General features: G+C 42.3%; 1 protein-coding gene across 4 annotated transcripts in view; it reads right to left on the bottom strand.

The window, feature by feature from the left end:
- PLEKHA8 (pleckstrin homology domain containing, family A (phosphoinositide binding specific) member 8) overlaps positions 1 to 25,543 on the bottom strand; it is a 31,502-nt gene extending 5,959 nt beyond the window's left edge. Inside the window, exons 1-12 of one of the 4 annotated variants that reach the window (XM_010585869.1) lie at positions 25,463 to 25,543; positions 13,482 to 13,598; positions 12,661 to 12,816; positions 10,566 to 10,690; positions 8,970 to 9,128; positions 8,001 to 8,041; positions 7,133 to 7,290; positions 4,386 to 4,545; positions 3,893 to 3,978; positions 3,193 to 3,251; positions 1,730 to 1,860; positions 1,161 to 1,231 (exon numbers count right to left, since the gene is read on the bottom strand). In XM_010585869.1, coding sequence (XP_010584171.1) covers positions 1,161 to 1,231; positions 1,730 to 1,860; positions 3,193 to 3,251; positions 3,893 to 3,978; positions 4,386 to 4,545; positions 7,133 to 7,290; positions 8,001 to 8,041; positions 8,970 to 9,128; positions 10,566 to 10,690; positions 12,661 to 12,816; positions 13,482 to 13,598; positions 25,463 to 25,502 — 1,303 coding nt within the window. In that variant the 5' untranslated portion in view covers positions 25,503 to 25,543. Of the gene's footprint in view, positions 1 to 1,160; positions 1,232 to 1,729; positions 1,861 to 3,192; positions 3,252 to 3,892; positions 3,979 to 4,385; positions 4,546 to 7,132; positions 7,291 to 8,000; positions 8,042 to 8,969; positions 9,129 to 10,565; positions 10,691 to 12,660; positions 12,817 to 13,481; positions 13,599 to 17,590; positions 17,854 to 25,462 lie in introns of those variants that run through there. The other 3 variants (XM_010585870.1, XM_010585871.1, XM_010585872.1) reach the window with 3 other exon arrangements.
- Positions 25,544 to 25,549: the final 6 nt, after the last annotated feature.

Genomic DNA, 25,549 nt, shown 5'->3' with positions numbered 1-25,549 from the left:
AAAAACACCAGAAGTTGAAAAGTTTGCTTAGATTTAAATCCCAAGTAAAGACAAATCCCTTTAGAAAGCTGTTTGCTACTCAGAAGATCATAAGAACTGGTGGATATTCCATTTTTTATTTTCATTTCATTAGCTTGATATTTGAGGTTATAGAAAGAGAATGTATACCCCATCTTTACTTGAGATTTGAATAGCACAGTAACTCCTAAATAAGAAACTGTAACAGTAAACCAAAGCTGCACTGGTGATAGAGATATGGAAGAGCTTTTCAGGGGGAGAAAGGGAAGGAAGAAGCGAGAAAAAAACCAGCAGCATGGCTCTGCTGTGGAGGCAGAGCAATTCAAGAAGTAATTCAGTGCTGAAGCCTTCACACTCAGAAAGTCAAATATGTGCCTCGACTTTCTGGGGTGTTTAACATCCACATCTGGTAGCAGTGTATTTACAGTCCCACTTCCAAGAGCTGCTTACATACTTCAGTGTAGTACTTCTTTTTACTAATCCTATCGGACGACTGCTTAACTATTTAAAAGAAACTAAAAAAAAAAAAAAAAAAAGCTTTAAAAAAACTGTTTTGAAGGATTATCATAACATTAGACTGCATGGACATAGAGAGGGTCTTACTCAAGAATAACCTAAGTCTAAGAGGGGTTTGTATTTTGTTTTATGCTTGCTGTGGGCACTAGCCTGACTAAGTGTCAGAAATTGTGTACTTGGAAAAAAAACCTTCTTTCCTGATACAAGCAATTCACGGCCGCACTGGCAAAGAGGTGACTTCAAAGAGTGATGGCCAATATCACAAGGAACTAAAAAAATAACACAACAGCATCTATAAATTTGAGAGCACTCTCGCTGCAAACCAGTAGAGAAAATGGAATGAGACAAAGCACTTTTTTCCCCTAAGATGTGACTGTCTCCCTTGCCAAAAAAAATGCCAATTAAAGGAATCTTTATCTGCTATTAAATCAACATTGACCAGTTATCTAGTAATGTGCCTGAAGACAGCCATTTTCAAAAACTGCAGTTTTCAAAAAAGTTATGACTTGGAGATTACTTGCATCATTAGTCACTGAAGAAAAGAAAAAGCAGGTTCTAAAGGAGGAGGAAAATAGCCAAGCATGTAAATTCAGAAGCACATGAAGAATAAAGCAACTGGCACTTACTCAGAGCTGTTTGGATATTCTTTTCCCCATTCTTCACTTCTGTTAAAAACCCTTTCAAGAACTTTAAGCCTCTGTCAGGATGAACCCACGAAATAAAAAGAAACCATGTTTATAACAAAGTAACCCAAAGCATAACAAAGCCCCCAAAGTTGTAATACAATTCAGAAGTGCAATAAACTCAGAATTAAGATGACATTTTCAACCTGAAGTAAAAAAATGCAGCCACCTCCTCCAACCTCTCTCCTAGCCCAAGAAAAAACACTTTGCTAAAACATTTCTGCTGCAGCCTGAAATCACCTGCTTGATGTTCTGGCCCAGCAGGATCAGTCACTCACTGTAATTTCACTCTTATGGGGAAAAAAGGTTGCCTGCGATCACTTTTTCAGGCATTTTGGCGAAGTTGCAGTGATACAGCCACAGACAACACATTAAACTTGAAACTAGCCAGTTTGGATTGATGGAGCCTGTGGAAAGTAACCAGTTTGCTCCATGTACCTAAGCTTGCACTGGTGAGAGGCCCCTCAATCCACCTCAGCAGTTCATAGTTTAAGGAGATGCAAGGCCGTTACCTTTTCAGCCACAGGAGAGCCTCCGTAGCAGAGTTTCTAACTTGTGCTACACCGCCATTCACTTCATGGAGCACTATCTTCTGAAGGGTATCAAACTCTTCTTTGTTGGTTATAAATTTCTGGTTTATTTTCTGGAGAAAAAACCAAGAGGCGAAGCTTTAGGCTTTTAAAAACAAACAGCGACCCATCCTATAAACACCACCTATTTGCCAGGACTCTTCCCTGCAAAGGCATACCACAGATCCCCAACCAAGTCCCACACTCCCCACGGCACGGCTGCCCTGCCACACTGGGCATGCCTTCCCCGGACACCAACCCAGAGACATCTGGCTAGCCATCTGGCTAACACAACCAAAAAAAGGCACCTCAGTCAAAGATTTACATGGAACCTACCATTTCTGTCTTACAAAATGCTTTAGGTTCACATGGCATCCTCCACACTGGTGGAAAGGAGCTAACTCACCCTTCTCTCTAAGCAAAGTCCCATTTGCTTCGAACTTCAAGTACAAGCAAGATTACCTTCTGACAACTGCTAAGCTGCAAATTCTCAATTACACTTAGCAGTCATCAGCATGCTTAAGCTTTTTAATGTATTTCCAAATTTGTTATACACAACTCCTCACAAAAACAAGAGAGAAAATATATAAGGGGCAGATAAACAGATTCTTCTTCAACATTAAAGGAGCAGTTGCCTATCACTTGACAATAAACATTCAAGGTTTTACTTTTTAAAATAACATTCTTCTCTCTTGCTATTTTCAGTCTTTTAGTGGCTACCTTCAGTAAGATAAGCGCATACCTGTCTTACTTTGCACCAAACAAATCTGAATGTATGCAATGTTCCTTGTCATACACTCAGAATATATGTTTTGCTTTTCTTTCTTTTTTTTTTCTTTCTTTTTTCTTTTTTTTAAAGAAAAGCTATGAAAAGTCTCGCTATGAATATATCTTATCTCACAAGCAGCACTTCAAATCTTTTCAGACTTTGAGCTGGAAGAACTTCCAGAACAAGAACTGAGGCTGCAGGGTCTGCCCCAACCTGCTGAGAAGCTGCTTCTGAACGCAGTAACTTCCTCCTACTTGGTTGAGGAAAGGTTTTTTTTTCCCCCCTCCATTTGTTTTACCACCTAAAGTCAATATTGCTACTATCACTTCATGATGTACAACCTATCCAGCTTAGAATCAAAGTCATATTCATTAGATGTAACAGATGTTTTACCTGGCAGTCAATCAAGTATTTTATAAGTTTGCACACAACAACTGGATTTAAACACAGCATATACTGTAGGAACAGAATTAGGGACATTTCAGAATTCTGATCTGACAGATGGTAACATTACCAAATATTAAATAGCCTTCCAGTATTGACTCCTACAACAACGATTCATGAGCTTTAGTGCCTAAAATAGATATTTTGTTTAGTAAAAAAAAATAAAAAATCAGTGCTAAAAATAAGCTGTTACCTTGATGTTACCTACAAAATCCATTTTAACAGGAGCAAAAACAGTTGGTCCCAGCTTGTCTAGAACAAAAAAAAAAAAAAGAGGCCATATTTTTAATTTGTGTCTTTTTCCAGTCCTCATGTCTTAGAAACAATTAATTTCATTTACTTTCTTAATAACCCTTGTAAATGGCAGGAGAATACTAAATGAACAACATAAACTGAAGTCTGTCTTCGGTGTAGAACCAATCCACCCCAGCTGGCACAAGTGTTAAAATACACCGACCTACAATTTGGAACTCTTCAAAAGGGTGCATGCTCACAGGGACCTCACATCCACTGTTAGATGCAGGGGTCAAGCAGGTGGGGGGCTGCACTGGTGGAGGCAGAAGTCTGGAAAAATCAGATATGGTGTGCTGTCAGCTGTACTGGATGTGTAGGGCATCCATGCTGCTCTTTTGAGGGGAAGAAATCGCTGTTCCAGATAGACCCATAGATTTTTAGACAGCTTATACATGGGTCCCATCTGAATGAGAGTGGACCTTCTATAAAGCGAAGGAATAAGAAACATCTTTCACTACCAGTGAAGCTGATTCTGCTGATAGGGACTGTTTCTACTATATCACTTTAGCAAAGAAACGAATTCTCCAAACCAATGGCTCCACCTTTTCTCACAGCTGGCAGCAGTCAAAAGGAGCCTGAAGAAAAGAACAGCTGCTTACCCAGAACAGGCACAATTGCATAACATGACTCCAGAAACTCTTCTGTTGGTATGCCCTCCTCCTCCCGAAGTTCAATATCACTGAACCTGGTGTCCAGGACAAGCAGAAGAGATTGTTACCTTAACAACTGCTTTTGTGCAACTTCTAAAGGCAAAATTACATTTCATGCCCACTTCACTTGCATAGAAGTAAGATCTATAGACACGGAACCACCAACATGGCTTTTGTTTCACTAGGTTAAAGTAAATGACTGCAGAAAATACACATTTGAGGGTCTGCAAGCAAGGCCTGCAATTACAAACAAGGAAAAAACCTTCCACTCCACTCTGTACAGCTAATTCTACAAAGGATATCTTCTTCAATTACTGTGCTGTATGCAGTCTTGTTAAATAATCTCAGCAAATACAGCTTTACAGACAGAAGAGTCTTAAAAATGAGTCAATTAAAGGCTTAACAAAGTTTCAATAATCCTTTTAATTGAAATCTGTACTACCTATTGCTCATGACACTGAAGAAGGTAGGAGAATCATTTTCATTTCTGTCTTCCTCACACAGAGTCAATCCACTTAAAGAATTCGTTTCGGACTGCAGCAACTTGTGGGCACCACAGCTTTCTACAGCTTGCAGCTTGTTCTCTCCATCTTCTTTAATGCCTTACATTTATAGGAAACAGAAGAAAAACAAAAATAGAAAAAGAAAACAGCCACATACCCATATTGTTATTCCTGTTCATCAAGATGCTTTCTATTTGAAGGAAGGCACTTGGATATCTGGATCATGCAAGTTTGAAAGTTTCCCCGCCAGCACCATGACTCTCACACCACAGGTCTGTTGGGTGCTCAGACCACATTTCAATCAGTCCCCTCCCCATTTCTTTTAATCAGACAGACCAAGCACCAGGCTCCAATGCAGGTGAGCCCACACATCCTCAGCGAGGACAGCCTTATGAGAGAAGAACATTGAAGAAGCGATTGGGTGCAGCAGGGAGTAGACTCATCTCCTTGAAAGAAAGATTACTTGTCAGATGGCTGTAACTTCTGATAAAGTGGCATAGTGCATTTTCAAAAGTAAAAGAATAATAGACTTGTTTGCTCCTTCTGATAAGTAAGTAAACTGGCTGCTTAGATGGATACTGCTATGATATCAAAGGCTGCTATGTTCTCCCTGATTTGTAGGAATATCTTTAAAGTTTCCCAGAAGAACATTCAGGTGCCTCTTCCCTGCTGTAGTCTATTTCATTTCTTCTTTGGGATCAAGCACATCTGTTTCAAATAAACAGAGCACTAAACGAGCACCTCCAAAGGAAGACAGTGTCTTATAGATCCCATGCATGGTAAGACCTTCTGACCTCATGGAGAACTGCAGAGAACAAGTCAGGAAGCAAAAATGATATATTCACAGCATCTGCAGCATACAAGCCACGGCTACAACACAGTTTGCTGCCAGACTGTCAAACTAGCATCCAATATTTCCCAGGGAACCTGTCTCTCCAGGAAAGGAATACTTTCAAGTGCCAGTGAGGATTATAGACCTGAAGTGGAACTGAGCTTCTGTCTGAAGGGATCAAGCTGCAAGGAACTCTCTTCCTCCAAATGAGGTCTGAAAGCAAGCTTGCAGCAGTCCCTATTACTTGCAGAACCACTGCATAAGCCTGGCGCCGGGTGAAAAAAAGAACGACTTGTGCCCAGTAACAGCAATGAGACTTCAGCCATTCTCCTCAGCACAGAAAAAAATGGCCTCAGCCATCACTGATCGTGCCTCATTCACAAGCAAAGGGACTCTGCTAAGGAACTAGAGTTTGAGGGATGTCACTGATCTGTCCTTTACCAAGACACATGGGCTGGTGAGTAGAGAAACAGCCCAAGTCTGCAGTGACTCCCCAGGAGTGCTATGCAGAAAACCAGGGGTCCTCTGAAATTTCAAACTCAAACACTGTAAGCCCTAAAAGGCAAACAGAAATTTCTTATGGGACTCGAGTGCTTGAGTGTTTTTAAAGATTGACTGCTCTTAATAAAGGGGAGAGGGAGGGAAGAGTATCCAAGACAGGGCAGAGCTCCTGGGCTCACAGGGAGCAGGCAAATACAGCCATTGGCAAGACGGAGCCCCAGGCTGGCTGGGTCAGCCCACCCCATACAGATGGCACTGCACATCCTACTCCATCCCATACTGCCAGAAAAACTCTACAACAAAAATGTGTGTACCCAAGAGGGAACAGGCTTTTCTCTTTTTTGCACAGGAACAACCTCAGTAGCTAAATGATACCAACAACCTGACTTGAATTAGTTTGCTCTCCTTTCTTTAGCACTGTGTTCTTGAGGTATTATGCTAAATGGTGACACATGCATGTTATTCTGCAGGGACTTGCCATGCTACACAACACAACACCAGAAATGGGAAAAACTCCCAAGAAAACCCAAGTAAAAGCAAAATCACCATGTTCATTAACTTGGGGTTAAAATCTTCAGCTGATTCACTGACTGCATACGTATGTTTTGGAATAACAGCCAGGCAGAGAAAGCTACTGTTCAAGAACGATACAGTCCATTCAACAGGACAAGCAGAAATCATAGGTTATCTGGACAGACTTACCAAAATTAAGTTCAGCAGCCCTTAACAATATAGCTAGGTTGGATGGAATTTTATACTGAATTAGTTCAACAGTGTTTTACTAAGTCACACACAAATCTAAGTTTCATGCTATTGCTAAGGTAATGGAAGAAATAAGGTGTTTTCTAGTATACTCTTAATTGCAGAAAAAGGGTTGATTTTCTGTAAAGATTTGTCAGAGCAATCAAGAGGGACTACAAGGTCAACCCCTCCCAGACAGTACACAAAGCTTCAATGTCCCCCTTCTGACAATGCAGCCCTACATACTAGCAGAGGTGCCAGCATTCCCAGCGGAAGGGGCCCTCTGGGAATAAATATGTCTGTCCACAGTGCAAGAAGAGCCCAAGCTCTGCCAGGCTGTATTGTTATGCATGTCAATCAGCATCTAGAGGAGCGTCCACTTGTCCAAAAAAGAATTTTTAATTTCCTTCCCCTTTCAGTCCCAAGTTAGCTACCAACAAGGGCAGGAGCTATGCTGGCAAGGCTTGACAATGGGCAGATATCAGACTAAAATACACTGACATTCCCTCTCCTGGGAAGCAAGGTATCAGCGCTCTCACAGGCAGACTACACCTCCCTCCATTTACACTTAAAGAGTAATGATTCCGGATAAAAGACAGTGTATATATTTACCTGCCAAATCCTCTGTTATGTGATCTTCAACAGAAACATCACTGCTCCCCTCATTTGTTTCCAGGTTTAAACATTCCAGACTTTTAATAAGGGTTTGCTCTTGATGGTTGATTTCTGCTTTTACAGAGCCATTTTCACAGGGGTTTAATTCCATCTGCCTGAAGAAAGGGAAAGAATAATGGTTAGTGTATAAAACATTGCTTGGTAAGCTTTTTCCTGTGAAAACACACAAATAAAAATTACAGAAAAATAGTTGACAGAAATTATAGGCTGTCACAGGCTGCTCTGAGCAAAAGAACTTGTCTAAAATAATAAAAGGAACCAGGCAGCTCTTTGCAGCAAGTACGATTAACAATTCAACCTCAGTTTACAGAGTTTGAATATATTTACAATTACCTTTTCTAAAGAGAGACATAATAAAAAAAATACAATTGATTACAAAAAAAGAAAATCACAGACAGGTATTGTAGCTAAAAGAATATCATCTCATTAGTACTTTAAAATATACACCCTTGCCATCTACTCCACAAATCATAGCCTGCTCTCCATCAATGATTTTATGAGCTTATGGAGTGGAACCTAAGATGCAGGAAAGAGAACTGAAGTGGAAAGAGCTGGCTGGTGACTGACCAGTAAGTCACCAAGTGGGTGGCTGAGAAAAAGAAAAGGGAAAGGGCTGATAAAGAAGTGAGATGAAGTGGGGTGTGCTAGCTCCCTTTTGTTGTGTCTGCTTCCAAGTACACAGCTCAGAGCAATATAATTCTGCCTCCATCCAGTACTAATAACATTAGAGTAAAAAAAAACGGAAAGAACAGACACTACCAAAACCAGATTAGAAACAGATTTACAGTAAAGACTTTTATTATACCTTTCCATTGAGGTGTGACTGGACAAGACAGAGTGCTTTATCTGTAAGATAAGTGGAGAGGGAGAATATTCTTTAAAGCAAGAAGACCGTATCATGCTTCTCACACTTCACATTTTATTAAACACAAGTTGGAGTCAGCAAAAAAGCTGAAAAGCTAAGCATATGCTCACTAATTCTCTGACCTGGAGGCTGTATACAGACAAACGTGAAAAAGGTGATACATTATTACACCATTACATTACACCATTAAAATATTGAAAATAAACAAAAAAAAAAGAAAACCAGGAGACTTCTTTCAGAAGCTAGCTAGCAAGTGCCAAGTGAGACACCATACAGCATGTGGAAAAGAAACAAGGCAGTGAGTTTTCTTTGCAATGATGTTTTCTTTACTTAAGAAAAAAATTATGAGAAAACAGAAGAAACGTGAGGCCAGATACCAGGTATGGTGAGGTAATCTCACTTCCCAGATGCAGTGACGTATCTGCCTTCCTACATACACCTTAATCTGCTGTTTGCCAAAGATGCTCCGGATTTGCTTAAGTAGTTGTGGATCCAGGATTCAAGAAAACGCCCTTGTCATTAAAAAGATAAGCTCATCAGCTAGTGTTGGCGTATTACCAGAGTTCCGATGCTGCAGTAGCTTAGAAGAGTAATAATTGCTGTGAGCTCCCACAACTTGCCATATAGTCAACGTATTTTGAAACACCACTGTCTGCAGCTGGAGCAGGCCCTGAAAGTTAATGCTTAATAACCTTCACCTGTAATTAAAAGTTAAAAGACTGGTCACTGCTTATTAAAAAATGGCCCTACCTCACTTGCAAACCACAAGAAATAGCAGAGTACGTCCAGTAGGGGACTACTCGTTATAATATGGGTAAAAATGCATTCCCTACTTCTACAAATGCTACTTAACAAAAGGGCTCCTTAGCATCCATGCCAAGACTGAGAGAAGAGGATACTGGCCATTACCTTGTTCGTTCTGAGGACCGCTAAATGTGGGGATCCAGGTGGGGTCTGATGCAATAACTCAGAAGTGAAGGCAGTATTTGCAATCTGCATACATTCTTCAAGAGTCTTCAGGAAGGTGTCACATGTTGATTTTAACTGAGCTCCCATATCAATCTCTCTCTGTGGGGAGAAACCAATTGGAAGAAATGGACTCACCACAGAAGATCAGTTTGGAGCAACTGATGTCTACAAAGTCCACAACTGCTACAGCCATTATTTCTGTTTAACATGAATTAAAATGCAATGTGTCAGCTGCTCAGAGAACTGGCATCACTTATTACTGGGGCTATGCCCCCTTGCAGCATTACCACTCTTGTCAGCCTCTCACTGCAACAAGCTCAGTACGCTTGGGTTTTAAAAGCAATGCCTTTTAGTCACTTATCTCTGGTGTTAAAAGTGTATTAAATACTAAGCCTTGATGTATTCAACAATGGCATTCCAGAAGACACCACCGACAGGAGAAATGAAAAGTAAACAAAATAAATAGATACAGAATGATCTGCAGATAATAATTTCAAAAATCCCATGAACAAAAAATTGCTGAAAAACAGGCAGAATGAAATATCACATTGCCACAATACCCTTCATCTCTGCAAAGTGCAGTTATTGATGCTGAAATGCTTTTAGCAATAAATCTTTCCAGTCAAACACCAGTAAGATCAGGGAAAGTGAGTTTTCCCCCAGAAGCATGAACTATGAGCTGGATAAACACCACACTACTTGTTTGTTCTCAGCACCTGTGAGCTGCAAGTTCTAACAGTCCCTTTTAGTCATTTACACACTACCTCATGCTTCTGCATTGTCTGTTAATTCACCATAAACAGTTTATCAGGTACCTTTACAGAGATGATTTGGACATACAAATGATTAACTTCAGGTGTTTTGCCTGCCTGTCCTGCACCGGAAGACCCATCTCTCCAGTGGGAAGCATCCTGGAACTCCACACCAGCCTCTCTAGCAAGTGACATGCATCCCTTTTCACGCATTTCTCTCTCAAAGCAAGGGGCAGATCACTGTCATTAGAAGACCCCTCTTAAATGAGGCTTCTTTGGTCAAGAAGATTTGCAAAGTTTGAAACTTTAACTTAAGTGAGGTTAATCAGGCAGTTCTTTCTAGTAATTTTGCTTTTTTGTGGTCTGCATTGTCTCTTGACCTTTTAAGGGTTTTGGTTGAGAAGTGTTTTGCTGAGCAGGATATTAATGACTCAGGATCAGACAAGTGTGTGCTTCTTGCAAGTTATCTTTTTATAAAAAATCTTTCGCTTTTTTGATCCACTATATACACATGATCACCTACAGCGATGTGATTATCTACATCACAGATACCATATCTCATCTCACTACTTGCTACCCCAACACAGGGAAGTTATTTGCCACAATACAGTATTACTCCATTTAAACAAGAACTGTTGTGTGGGTACATTATTTCCTACTGGTTCTCTGCAGAAAGAGGGTGCAATATTAAGTAACTGTGAGTGAATACTACATTGGCTAACCAGAAAAGTTCACAATGCTCATGACTTTACAGACATGGTCTACACCAAAAATAAAGCTGTACCTCTGGTTCTGATACACCAGAAATGCTGGCTTCCTTCGTTTTATGCACTTGCTGAACAAGGAGGTTACAGTACAGTCTAAGTTCAGACATTTTAGTCTTCAAGGCTTCTGTGTTTTCAGTGAACTCTAAAAGTGAAATGAAAGAAGACTTAATTTTATTGTATCCATCTTGCAGTATATGATTTTGGAAAGTTGCTGAAATAGTAATATCCAACCTAATTCAATCAGTACTTCCTTATTTCAAAACATTTTCTATCAACTCAAAAAGATGAGCTGGATTGGCCATAAATTATGCTCCTGACAGGTAAAATACTGTTTTGTTATTTACCATCATAGACAGAACAGTATGTTCCTAGACTTAGGACACAGAAAAAAAGCAAGTACACAACACTTGACCTTAACAGGCCTTTTAAATAGGAGGAAACCCCTACATACCATATTTTTTTTTCCCCACTAAGTAGTTTAAGGTGCAAACAATTACACTGTGAATTAAAAGATCAGGGTTCTGAGTAGAGAACACTGGAGGGAAAAGACACATCCTGTCCAACACAAAGGGATTAATTTAATATATATCCTTGAATCACAGAATGATTGAGGTTGGAAGGGACCTCTGGAGACCAGCTAGTCCTACTCCCCTGTTCAAAGCAGGGTCAGACAGAGCATGTTACTCAGGGCCATGTCTAGTCAGGTTTTGAACATTGTCAAGGATGGAGACTCCACAACCTTTCTGTGCAACCTATTTCAGTGCTCCCTCATCCTCATAATATAAACATTTTTGCTTATGTCTCAATGGAGTTGCTTGTATTTAAATTTATGCCCATTTCCTCTTGTCCATTCACTGAGAAGAGTCTGGCTCCATCTTTTTTATGCTCTCCCATCAGATATTTCCTTTAATCATCTTAGTGGCCCTTTGCTGGACTCACTCCAGTATGTCCATACGTTTCTTGTACTGGAGAGTGCAGAACTGAGCAGACTAATCCAGATATGACTAACAGTCACCCTGAGATTTTTGAGAAGTAATTTTTTGACATTACAGTCCTAGAATTACAAAATAAATTAATTTGTCTGTTAGTAAGACTAACATGGCTTAGTTCTGCAAATACACGAGTAGCTTTTCCACCCTGTGCTACTGTATGTCAGTTTATAGATATAACTTTGTTCTGTTTCTGCACTGCGCATCAGATCCCCACTTTGTGTAGGACCCTACAGCAGCATCTGCTGCTCAGTTCTGACTTGGTTTGAACCAGTAGATGCAAAGCCTGGTGAAGAGGCACATAAGGCTAAGAGGAGATGCGATTCCTCACCTCAGGGAAAGGAAGTGCCTGCTCCCCTGCATTTGCTCAGGATCACTGACATATTAACAATAATTTGCTGTTTTCCCATCTTCTGCATAGTCATTGTGCTGAGGTTAAGCAAGGTTAAGGCATGAGGTCTCACACTGACTCACAAATAACACCATGCTTGTAAGCAAGAGGGGTTTTCACTGGGGTGAAAGTGAGATTGCTGGTGAAAGCACAGAGGTAAGTGAATTAATATTCATAGCCTGACCATGATCAGATTTCAGTTTCTGAATACTAGTATGCACATTTAAAACCAATTGCAAACCTTTATTTTAATTGCCAAGAGATTCTTGAAGTGCACAAGTGCACAGCCCAGTTAGAACATGGAAGGAAAGGGTCTGAGGAACCCCAAAGCTCAAGAACCACTGGTATGAGAGGCTGGGTCATCATACTAAGATGGTTGCACAAGGTGGGGGTCTTACCTTCATGCACAGTCTGCATCCCAGTGACCCGCAGCCAGGAGCTACTCACTCCTTGTATTTGCAGAACCCATCAGAACATGGCTTTCAAATTATTTACACACAGTATATTTTAAGGAAAAGCCAAAGTTTTCAAATCCCTGCACTGAGAGTTAACACCTGAGATTTCTAGCTAGGGTTTCCACATGGCTTGGCTTTTAGAGGCACCAAAGATATGAAACACAGGTTGGACACAGAGTTCAGGTATGGATTTTGTCATCTTTGTGTGTACATCTGCTAGGGTAAGGATGGGGAAATAAAAAGCAAACAATATGTGCCAGCAAAAGGGTGTTCTTGCCTTTTTCCTTTCGTGTCCTGCTGTCGGTCAGACAGGCTTTGGCAGTTCCTAGTGCAACCAGCCACTTTTGCCTTTCAACTGCATTTCTTGCTTTCAGATAGAAGTATTGTTCCCCTGGGATGATCAGGTCCATTCGTGTATTATCTGCAGGATGAACTAGAAGCAACATAGATTTCAGACCAGTCCCTCAGCCCTTCCCAGCCCAAATACATATCCCAACAGATATGTTAGGTGGCAGGTCAAACAGTAATGAAAGAGGAGGAATCTACAGCCCCAGACTTGCCCTGTTGCCATCTTCTGACTTCTCTTCTGAGTTAGGGAATAGACAGGACACACGTGTGTACAGCTGTGGGACAAAAGGCTATGAAAGGCAGTTTTTTGATCAGTACAGTATCATCTGGGAGTCTTTATGGACAGGGCATCCTCTTCTGGCAAGCCTCTCTTTCAGGTTTCCAGCCCATAACTGAACCTCAGAGATGTGGCAAGTAATCCAATATGAGTGAGCAGACCTAGTGCTGAAGTTTATTATTCATATTTCTAGCTTCAGCTTTGTGCTTATGAAGAGTCATTTGAAGCTGTGTGATGTTCCACCGTGGCTCATGAAAAACAGTGACCCACCTGCATGTAGAATACCCATTACATTAGAGGCTTGCAGCTCTCTTGCATTTTCAAAATACTGTAGAATAAAAACTGGCATATAGATCAAGTTACTGAGTTACTACAAATACATACCAAAGAAATCAAGTTGCCTAATAGCTCATCTTGAATGTAACATTAATGGACAAACTTTGTGCAGCTGAGTGTTATGGTATCTTAGTTACCTTGAATTTCACACACGGCCATTTGGATGCTTCCCTTACAACCCTTCCAGGCATCTTCCTGAGAGTCGTAATAGGACAGGATGCCACCACAGAGAAGAAACCATCGAGGCTGCCAGCCTGAAAAACAAAACTGCATTTCTCAGTTACTTCTCAGCCTGCACTTCCACCACCTCTCTCATCTGGGACTCACTGCAAATAAGGCCCCAAAGATTCTCAGTTCCCCCTGGAAAATTAAACCCTCTGAAGTAGTAAGATTTGTGGACAGCCCTGGATGTTGTACACCACAACCCCTGCTTGCTGGCAGCTACATGTCCTTTCTGCAGGTAGCTGGACCACAGCAGTACATTCCTGAGATGCCATATGTCATTTTCAGTAGTTTTGCTAACACGGCGTCACTGACTCACTTTCTCTTCCAAAACCACTTTTTCAGTTCACCACCCCTCAATTCCTTCCATAACTCCTCAACCCACCTCTTCACTCTTTCCAAAAGCCACCCCAGCTGTCTTGCTTTACATGTCTCCCTCCCTCGCAGGAAGGGCTAGCCAAATTGTCTTGAAAAGCAATGGGCAAGAAACTCCTAAAAATCAAGGGAAGGAGGGGACAGAGGTGGATGTGTTCATTTCTAAACACCATCTTTCAATGAAGGCGTTCTCAATAGCTCTTGAAACTCCCATGTTGCCCACATAAAAAGTAGTCTCGAATGAATGAATTGCACTTCTGGAAACCTTCACAGAGAATAACCAAAACACCAGGCTAGGCCAAAACCAGTAGTTCTGGGTACACTTTTGCCCACCCTGCTGCCTGACTTCAGAAGTAAATTACCCCTTTTGTTTTTGCCATGGTTTAACCCCAGCCAGCAACTAAGCACCACGCAACTGCTCACTCTCTTCCCCCCCACCCCGCAGTGGGATGGGAGAGATAATCAGAAGGAAAAAGGTAGAACTCATGGGTTGAGATAGGAACAGGTTAATAAAACAGAAAGGAAGAAACTAATAATGATAATAATAATAAAATGACAATAATAATAAAAGGATTGGAATATACAAAACAAGTGATGCACAATGCAATTGCTCACCACTTGCCCACTGATGCCCAGTTAGTTCCTGAGCAGCGACCCCCCCCCCCACCCCCCAGGCCAACTCCCCCCAGTTTATATACTGGGCATGACGTCACACGGTATGGAATACCCCTTTGGCCAGTTTGGGTCAGGTGCCCTGGCTGTGTCCTGTGCCAACTTCTTGTGCCCCTCCAGCCTTCTTGTTGGCTGGGCATGAGAAGCTGAAAAATCCTTGACTTAGTCTAAACACTACTTAGCAACAACTGAAAACATCAGTGTCTTATCAACATTCTTCTCATACTGAATGCAAGACATAACACTATACCAGCTACTAGGAAGAAAATTAACTCTATGCCAGTCAAAACCAGGACAGTTTTCTTCTTTTGGAAGTACTACAGCAGGATGAAAAGATACAAACAAGCAAGACATGACAGCCACCATTTATGTCTAATTAAAAACTACAAGCTCATTAACTTAAGAAAAAATGAGGCAGCAATGTCACTGGAGGAAATCAGCTTTCATTACTGAGCTGCAACAAGCTTCCCCAGCCAGGACCAAGGGAGTGAGATACTGACGCTCCCACACTGGGCCAGCAAACCGTCTCTGGGAAAAACACTTTGACAAGACCATGTGGGCCACGCGGCTCCTACGTATTTTTGCAGAGGGCCCTCACTTCTGCTGTCCTCTGCACCAGGGCTCTGCCAACCAGCACAGAGCTGCAGAAGCCCAGGTTGGGCTTGGACCGATACCACGTTGGAGGAATGACTGCTCCTTACCAGCTGGGGACCGATTCCTTAGGCTACTGCTGAAGCCAAGCTCAACCCAGTTTAAGGTTAGAAAGCCCTAAAGCCACAGGCTAATAGTAGGAGTATGGCTTGGGTTTTTTTGTTTAGTTGGTTTTTTAAACAAGCAATATCACAGCATCTGGGCCAACCTGGTCTATAGGTTGCTGAACCTTTGGGGTGCCTGGAAAACAATTTAAACATAAACCCTTTTTCACACTCTTACAGAGCTCTTCCATTATTTCCTAGAAGAATATAAAAACATACATGCCAAAGTGAGACAGGGAGCCAAAGGAACCTTAGTAGATATACTAGATATATGGATGTAGATAGGAACTGTTTAATAATTATCTAGCTTATAATGAAGTTAAAGAAATTTCAATAGAGGTAGACATGGCCCAAGGGGATGAGAGGTCATGTTTAACGTTTGCATGTTGACGCTGGCTGGGGCAAGAGATAGTCCCTGATAAGAAGCAGAAGTCGACCCCAGGAACCAGCCTTGTGATTTGGATAAATGCTAAGGAGCGACTGAGTCTACACGAGGACATAAGGTTAAGGGTTCACCGCGAAGAAGACATACGGCCTTCATCTTCACGACCCCCAACGACCACCAAGAGGAGGCACTGTGCAAGGCACAGTTGGGAAGAACTTAGGGAAATGACTTCTTGGAACTAATTTTAATATGAAGCAGGAATAGGTCATGCCTATGTATAGGCGTATTGAGAAACTCTATGTATATGTAACACTTGACTGTATAAATTTGAAGCGAACTGCCGAGTCAGGCGCACACGACTTTGGTGGGACTACCCCCCCGTGCTGCCCAGCGCTGAATGAGCATACCTACTTTACAATCTCACTGACTGTGGAGTCTGTTTCCGCACGTCAAAAGTATTCTCAATACCTCTTTATTTTATGTGAAGGGAAAAAAAATCACAAGAATGAGAATAAAAAAAAAAGAAAACAGCAAGACTCATTTTTATTTGTCTTGCTACCAAAATAAAGAAACTATGCTAAAAGTCACTATTGATATGGACGAACTCACAAAAAAAGGAGGTGATTGTTCAGCAGAGAGAAGCAGTTAATTGCTTCAGACACTCAATGGCACAGAACCAATCCTTTAAATAATGCACAGCGCCACAGTCAATACAAGCCTCTAATTCAGTCTGGAGATCCTGCTGCTACACATGAATCATTTCAGCCATGGTCCTAGAGCTTACAATTGCAGCTGATGCTCAACCAAATTGCATCCCATCAATCAAAGGCTGTGCAATCAATTAGCCAACATACAAAGCACTCTGCCTCCATCACTTTGGAGGCTGGTTAAAAATATGAGTCAATACATTTTGTTGAGGTTTTTGCTTGGTTAGGTTTTTTGGTTCTGGGTCCTTTTTTTTTTTTTTTTTTGAGGGGGAAGCAGCAATTATCTGTCTTCCTTTGCAGAACCTAACTCTTCTTTATTAGACATGTATTAAAAAGACTATGATAGGCAATCGTTAACTAGGACAGCATACACTTTCAGAACAGAATTGTTACACTAATAAAAACACATTTTTGTAAAAGGAAACCAATAAAAAAAAATCACAGCAAGGTTCTGTCAGAAGATGCACTAACCACCTGGTACTCACTGAGTCAGCAGCCATGGGAAGGTTAACCTAAACAACCAGCTAAAAATAGCACGTGGCTGACAAATCATGGGCAGTGCAACAGGGATACAATCTTTAATTACAGGATCTTCACATTTGGAGACAAGCAAAAAGCAGAGGAAAAAAAAAAACCACAACAAAAACCAAAGCAGCAAAAGGACACTTAAGACACTTCCATGAACACAAGTCTTGAGTTTATTCAGTTTTATTCTCTCCCCACAAAATGTCCTAGGAATATTGCAGTTTTTGGAACTGAGCATTCAGACTTCACCTGATACAAAAGATTAAAGCTGAACCTTTCGAGGTCTTACTGGTGCCAGCACTAACACAACTTTGAAGAAGAATTTACTAAGCCCATTTATACTGGTGACGCACAGGCAGGACAAAATATAGCTTATAGTTCCACAGCTCATTTTAGAGGCACAGAGCCATTAACAGTAAAAATTGACCTTGCTGGGGAAAGATATATATATATAAAAAAGGCAATAAAATGCAAAGCACAATAAAAGTGAGTAGTAGCTTAAGGTCTCAGATAGAATTAAGTGAGGAGATTCCAGACAACTTCACAGGCACTGGTTAAGGTCCTAATACATATTGCACTCCCGCATGAAACTTAGAAGTTTGTACCTGCAGTACCTGGAAGATCTGATACTGTCCACTAAAGAAACAGATATTTAAGCAGTCTGTGCCTGTTAAGGATTCAGTATTTCTCCAGAAGCTTCCACAGCCTGAAAGATCTGCCTACTTCCACCATTACACTTCAGGAAGTCTGGATGCAGCTGTCACTGAGCAAACTCGACATTTCTTGAGTTATCAGAGTTGAAATTTGGACATAATTCAAACTTTAATGTTACACAACTCAGACTCCAGACAGCATTCATTCCAAAGTGCCAAGCTTGAAGAAGAAAAAAAAAAAACCCAAAAAAACCATCTGAAGACATGTAGATCATGTCAGACATCCACAAAGCCAAACCATCTGGGAGAATTACATATTCAAAGAGTCAAACTGATGACCTGGAAAACAAGCTGCAATTAAGAGATGCCAGTTCCAGTTGCATTTCTAAAAGGCACAAAGGCCAGACACCCAAGTTTTATTATTGCTTGCTTTCCACTAGAATTATGTAATACTTTATGCTTATTAATTTCTTGAGCTTCAATACAGGTCTTTACAAAAACTTATGCAATAGATAGTCCTTGGACTTCTTTGACCTTAATTCAGATTTTGAGTGCGGATAGGAGATAATTCTGAAATTTCCATGTTATGGTAACACCCTTCTAATAGGAGGAATTAAAGCCTTCATCACATCCCTACTGCTAATATCACAGGCAAGACCCAAGACTTAGTTGCAGGTGGCAGAGCAGGGGCAGATCCCTGCTTTTCTGTGCCGGGTTGCAAGAGAGTCCCAGAGTGGCTGCTCTGACAGTCAGAGACATCTTGCAGCAAGAACAAGCAATATCCACCTTTTTACCCCACCGTGAGCAAAGCCATGCTGTGTGTTCACCATACCACCACCTACCGCTTTACCTCCCAGCACCCAAGGGCAGAAGAACCACAGCTTCTGCCCAGCACTGTGTCAACGACTGATAGCTGGATGAGAGCTGCTGAAAACTCAGCTCAGATGGGACCAAGACAGCGCTGGTGTCTTGCAAAACACAAGAGAAAATCCAATATATGTCCTTCCTCAGTTGCCAGTGCTGATGAAAGCCTATGAATGCCATCAGGTTCGCACCTTTGCTAAAACCCAGCCTGCTCCTGGTTGTTGATGTAGCAGCTGTTGGCCAGAAGACAGCACCTTCCCCTCGTGCAACGGTGACCACAAAACACCTGCCTCCCAGTTACAAGGGAAGTCATATTCTCCAGTTAGAGGATGCATCTAACAGCCAAAACACAGGACCGAGTCAAGAGATCTTATTTCCAGTTTAGAAAGAAGACTGCTGAGCTGCCACGGACTGTGCTGAAAAAAACCCTGACTTCTGCATTAAGCTCCCTGCGTCTTCTCACCCATAAAACGCACGTGTTTCATACTGGCCCACTGCTGGTCTTAATGCACTAACGCCCGATGGACGAGGATTTCCTGGGGAAATTAAGGCTATGGAAATCTCCATGTCACGAACAGACGAAACACTTGTTTTCAAGGTCACAGAGCACTTGAAATCTCAACTATCGGGGACCCAAACTAAATCTTACAATCCAGTTCTTAACAACGGATTGCGTGACCAAGTTCAGTTCAGGCGGCTGCATGTTTCATGCTGTCAGTCACTACCAGGTTTCTAGTCAGGAAAAGCATTTAGCAAAAGAGTATCTTACAGAGACCAAACTTGAAACTTTCCCCCTTTTTTCTCATACAACAAACAGAAGTAATACAGTTAAAGGGTTATCTTGACATAAGGAATTTATACCCAAAACTGCTGCCTGCTTTTTCCAGCCTCCTAAGGCTACCCAGTAATTTGGGAAGAGCAATCTCAGGCACTGGAACACATTTTGCAGCCTTAATTCTGTAGTGAAACAACTTGACAGGATAAAAATCCAGTCTGTATCCATGAGGGACAGCAGAAAGGCAGACAAGAGTGCGTGACAATTCACGCCTCTCCCCTGAGCTACCATCCTCTCACCTAGAGAGCAGCTTCTAGGAATGCCCATATTGCAATTTTACTCTGATTATGTGCACATTAACAGCAGGAATCAATACCAAAATCCCATAAAGGTAATGAAGTTAACAGATTTAGCACTTCAACAATGGTATCCCATTTTAAAGCACTCATTTGAGGGAACCTAGAGGTTCAAGTGAAGCAAGCAACAGCTGGAACCACCTTTAACAGTGACCCTCTCCCGAATTACTTTTCTGACAGGGGTCCCAAAAAAATCCACCCTCATTTCAATCACAACTGTTAATGCAGTGCTAGCAGCATTGAAAAAGCAACCTGCTGTCACAGGGCAACTGGGTTTGTTTCCAAACGATTTTATGCCAGTGACCAGCCAAGGCATGGACAGTACAATGTACCAGCAGTCAGGCATTTTTGAAGGGGACACAGTGAAAGGATGAAGGGCAGAGAGGCAAAAGTTCAGTATTCCAGGCCACTGCTCAGACACACTAATTCAAGTCATTCAAAGCTCCCGGGAGTTTCCCTCCTCCGTTTATATACTTCTCAGCCTCAGCAAACTAGCAGCTCCTCTCTCTGACCCCTGAGGTGGTTATCAGGCCAGATGGAGCCAACACAATGTATTTATGTACGACCACATGGTGGTATCTCTTCATCGCCATTCTGCCACACCTTCCACTTCTGTCCTACCCAGCCGTTCCCTGTGATCACTTATTTATTTCAGTGCCAAAGGACTGAATGCAGAGGCACCGGTACTGCAGCATACCTGGCAGGGAACGCTGCACCGCGTAGGCTCTGCAGCATTGCTCTAACACCTACAGAGGAGAGAGGGGACACTGATTTCCATTCCTGCAGCCTCATCAAACTTTTCTGCTGCGAGCACATTACTCAATTCCAAAAAGGTATGACAAAAGCAAGATTGCTGTGTGAAATAAAACAGGGGGGGGAGAGACATGAGAAAGAAGGTCAAACCACACAAACATAATTATGCAACATCCAACGAGAATTAACTTACTAGTCCCTGAAGCATCCTGGGTCAAAAGTGTAGCCAGAACTGGGTGAGATTCAGTCATCCATCTAAACCAACACCTGGTCTCTGCGAGCAGCTACAGTCAGTAATACTGGGCAGACCATTGCCCTGCAGGCAACAGAAACCTCAGCTGTCTAGGTCCACCACCACAAAAGCCAGACTTCTAATCTTACACATAGAACTTGGACCATACACAGAGGTTAAAAAGGGAAAAAATGATTAAAAAAAAAAGCTTTTTAGAACCAAATGTTTATCTAAGTATGAAGTTTTCAATTACTTCCTCCATCTATGGAAACAGAGGACCTTATCTCCAGAGCTTGATATCAACTGGAAGTTTACATGTCTCCCATCCTAAAAGGTCAGATTTCTTCAGTTAAACTCCCAAAACAAAGACTCACTCTAAGCAGTATCATGTGCATCTGGATTCAAGCTATAAAAGCTAATGCTCTTTCACATTTTCTTGAGCTCTCCCCCAACTTTGTCAAGGAATTCTGAATCATTAGAGACAAGAGTAATTTAAAGTTTTATGTGAAAGCTGAAAGTTACTGCTCGGTGCTGGCTCTTGGCATCTCAGGATAAATCAAAAAGAATTCAGAGCACAACAATAAAATGGGAGTGGATGATTACATACAGGAGGATGGGGAGAGCTAACTATGGTATGTGGTATGATGCAGCGTCACTAGTGATGGCATGAATGCGAGGCTGACATGCCTGGAGGAAGATTAATTAGTTAGGGTTACAGTTACTCAGTACAATTAAGGAAGTGAATATTTAAATTCCAGGAAAAGCTTAACTTTGTGAAGAAACATGATCAAAGCCATTTCATGAAGCACATAACTAATACCAGGCAAGTCAGTGGAGGCAGTCGTCATTTTTCTTTCTAATGATGAAGCTGCCTTTGATCCCCAAGCCCAGAGCTGATACATACCACCTCTTCCAGAGTTAGCGGCATTCCTGCCTGTGGCCAGTGATCCCAGGTAAGGCATGCCTACACCGAAGATCTGAACTGAATTGAATTTCAGCAGGAAAAAAAAAAATCAACTTGAAAGCACCAAGCTCTCACACACACCACTGAAGGAAGGTATTCCCCAAATCCATGTTCTGTTTCCCTGTGGGTAAGCAATAGCTTACTCATTCTATAAACCTGGTGAGAAATCAAAATCACAGATGATTTTTACAAGGCAGTCTCCAAAGACTAAAGAAATTTCTTTTATTAATCAGAAGGTATGCTTAACAAAGAGTGTAAATTGCAGCTTGAGTTCAGTCGGAGAGTCCTGTGGGAGACAGTTTCCAAACAGCAAAGATCAGCCTTCATGTGCAGTTCACCTCTGCTCTCTCCTTTCTCTATCCTGCAAGCAGTAGCCCCCAGTTTGAGACCAGTCCTGCTACAACACTGCAGCCAGGATCTGGCTTTGACACTGTCCACACCAGAATGCTTTATGCTCAGCCAGGACCACAGGCAGCAGCAGGACAACAGACCAAGGAGCTATAGGGAAGGTAGAGGGTGACACATTGATCACCACAACTGCTTACTACAATAAGCAGTACTGAAAAAAGAGTTACGCTCCCTTTATCCACGCTGTAAGGCCATCCCTAGCCTCCACAACCTTTACCACGTAAGACTAACATCAGATAGAGAGTTTTGGCAAAGGATGAAATCTAGACATTTTTTCAAATCAAGTTACACACTTTCACAGTAGGCTCAGCTGAGGCCAACATACACACCTGCATGATTTAAGTCACCTAGCTCTGGGTTTTGAGGATTAAGAATTTGAAGTTTGCAGAGGCGTCATATATTTGCCCAAGTGAAAAAGTGCTATCACACTTTATACGTCAGCAATAGTTCTGCTTGTAAAGTTCCCTGCTCCCTTAAGGTTTTAACCAGTTTAGTGGGAGGAGCATAGACAAGAGCAATCTCAGGACACGCTTATTGCAAACACAAGATCCCAAACAGAGTTTCATCAGCTAGACCTGTGTGCATGTGTATCAGATCCAAAGTTGGCACACTTCACACCAGAGGAAAAACCCTATCTCCAAGCAGAAACGAAGTAACACTAATTCAATTTATCCTAATCTATATAAAGCAAACAAGTGCATTTATTACAAAACAAGATTACTTGCTTGAGCAGTAAAGGCAAACTAATCTGTCTTCCAGTTGCTGGCAATCATGCTGTGCTTTCTGACCTTTGCCTGCAGAAAGCCAAACTTGTTTCCTACTTCTGAAATGTTCTTGCTGTCAATAACTATGCAATTTGCAATACAGATCTAGCTCCCTGCCCAAGGGCCAGGAGGAAATGGGTTGATGTGGACTTGACCTCTCATGATGGCGATGACAGAAGACATTATAAAACCAAAATTCCCAGAAAAGGCTCTATTACCAACAAACTCCATCAGCTCCTCTCACAGCAAGAAGGGAAAGCAGTTCTCCTTTTCTAGTTTTAAGCTTGTTCTTTGGTGAATGCCTTACCTCCTCTCTGACTGTGTGAAGCAAAGGTGTGTTCCTCATTACAAGGAGGAAAGGGCGTAAGATAACCTGCAGTGTATGTTTCCATCAGCACTGTGTTACTAACACAGGCATACACCGACATACAGAGATGACATACACTTTCCCTACTTTTTGCATACATCATTTACACTATGCAACACCAGAGCAGTTAACCTTGAGCAAGAGGAAAAGCATATTGGTGGCAAAATACTGACAGAAACACTGTTCCGGATGACTGGTTGAATCCTCTTGCTTCCCTTAATCCGCGAAAGGAGGCTTTCCTGTCTGTGCTACTGCTACCATAAATGCCACATTCCAGCATGATTTTTTTTTTTTTTTTTTTTTTGCATCATCACATAAATTTATAACTTAATGGCTTCAGGGTAGGAAGTCTTCATTGTATGCCAAAAGAAAGCACATGTAAGCCTAGTTAGCTTGCAGAACAGGAAATTTACTGTTAGGAAACACACACCAGACAGGCCTTCTACAACCTAAGAAAAGGCATGGAGTGACCTTGACCACCACACTTACTAGCAGACTCAAGTTTCAGCAAAGAAATCAGAGAGATGCTTCAATCCTCCATCACTGATTTTCTCTCTATTGAGAACAAAAAGTCATCTAATTTTCAGCTGGGGCCGATCTCACACATCCAAGGAAAAGAGATTCCTTCAGTCTGCATTCACTTAGACTTGAGGTTTGCAAAGTGTCATCCTTCTTCATGAAGGGTCATTTGGTTGAAAGTGCATATCAGTGTGGATAGAAAAAAAAATTAATTAATTTTGATGGAACTGGAATATTTCTGGTTCTTAGTCTTCATTTTACCATCAAAACAGAAGACAAGTCCAGCTGATCCTACCACATGCACACTCAGGCACAAATGCTACAATGCCAAACGCCAGTCAGTCATCTACACACACACTGGTTCCCACAGACACTCTCTCCCCACATCTCACAGCGCAGAAGCAAGCACAAGGGTTCCAAATACACCCCGGCATCTAAGCAATGCAAAGAAAAACAAACACAGAAAACTTTAGATTGACTGAACCATGTATATTTTTATTATGGGGAAAAGACTAATAACACTGCCTGAGTTTTGGTATGCAAATGCAAAAGCCAAGCATGGCTGCTCCTACTGCCACACACTCCATAATCCAAGAGCATTCACAAGTAATTAAAAAAAGTAATAAATAAATCCATGCCTATTCACTGAGACCTGAGAATTTTTGATTCCCCTCTCAGAACACCTATTGCCTAAAGGGGAAAAGCCGCAGCAATCTTCCTGCACACAAATAAAGCCAGCTTCATGCACCACTCCCCCCCATCCCCCTGCCACATGAATTCATTACTTGCTTGTGCTTCAGCTTTTTCTTTGTTTAATTTTGATTTCCCACACTTTCCCAAGTAACCAGAGAGGTGCAGCTGTTCCAGCCTCTCTGAAAAAAATTCAAGCAGGAAGGCAGCCCTCCTGCCGGCACTCCCCAGCAAAACTTGCACCTGGCAATGTCAAGGTCGTGGTTGTTTTTCTCTGACCATCACATTTTCAAATTGTTTCAACAAACGAGGGAGAGGTTTGCACCAGGCAAGACCCCATCCATGCACCCCAAATGACAAGCCACCCCGGACTCCAACGTGTCAGGCGGTGGTCGCCCCCCAGGAACACCCCCAGGAACACGGGTGGCACCGGACCCTCCCCGCCCCCGCAGAGTTTCTGACCCCACCACCTTTAACCTCCGCTGAGCAAACCCTGGCCACGCACGGCTGCTCCCAGTCTGCTACGAAAGTCAAACCTCCCACAACACGGGAGCACCAAAAAATTAAATTCTGGGCCTAGCACTAGCAGGACAGTCATCGTTGTCCCCTGTCCCTGTCCCGTCCCCCCCCCTTTTTTTTTTCCTTCTTTTTTTTGCATGCATTTTCATCCAACTACCCCGAGGGTCATTTAATGGTGACACCTCTTCCTCCCAGGCCTGGGATTGCCCTGACTCCACGAAGCGACTCAGTAAAAGTTTCACAGGGCCGTACGGAACGGGGAAGTTCGCTGGCGAGTAGGACCTAACACACCCAAAATAATCCCAAACTCCGACCCACAACCCCAGGGAGGGCAAGGGACACCCCAGACGAGCGCTGGCACCCACAAGTGGGTTAAACACCTCCTCCAGCGCTGGACGGGTGACAAGGTGTGACAGCACAGCTGGAAAACCAGGGTGAGCCGGAGCTGGTCCCCTGCACGGCAGGGTCAGGGGGCAGCGCTGACCCAGACTCAGCGAATACATATATATCTATACATATATATATCTCTATCTCTGTACAGAAGACGATAATGCGACCCGCCCCGCTAGGGAAGCCCGCTCCGCGCAGAGGCTGAGGACTGGCAGCAACTCACCACTCAGGTAGTTGGTCCACTTGTACAGCACACCCTCCATGGCGGCCGGCCCCCGCCCCCATGCAGCGCGGCCGCCTCCCGGCGGAG

This window comes from Haliaeetus leucocephalus, unplaced genomic scaffold (assembly GCF_000737465.1).
Source record: "Haliaeetus leucocephalus isolate CR32 unplaced genomic scaffold, Haliaeetus_leucocephalus-4.0 Scaffold135, whole genome shotgun sequence".
Taxonomy (NCBI): domain Eukaryota; kingdom Metazoa; phylum Chordata; class Aves; order Accipitriformes; family Accipitridae; genus Haliaeetus; species Haliaeetus leucocephalus.
Note: the sequence above shows the minus strand (reverse complement) of the source record. Positions and strands in the feature narration are given on the sequence as shown.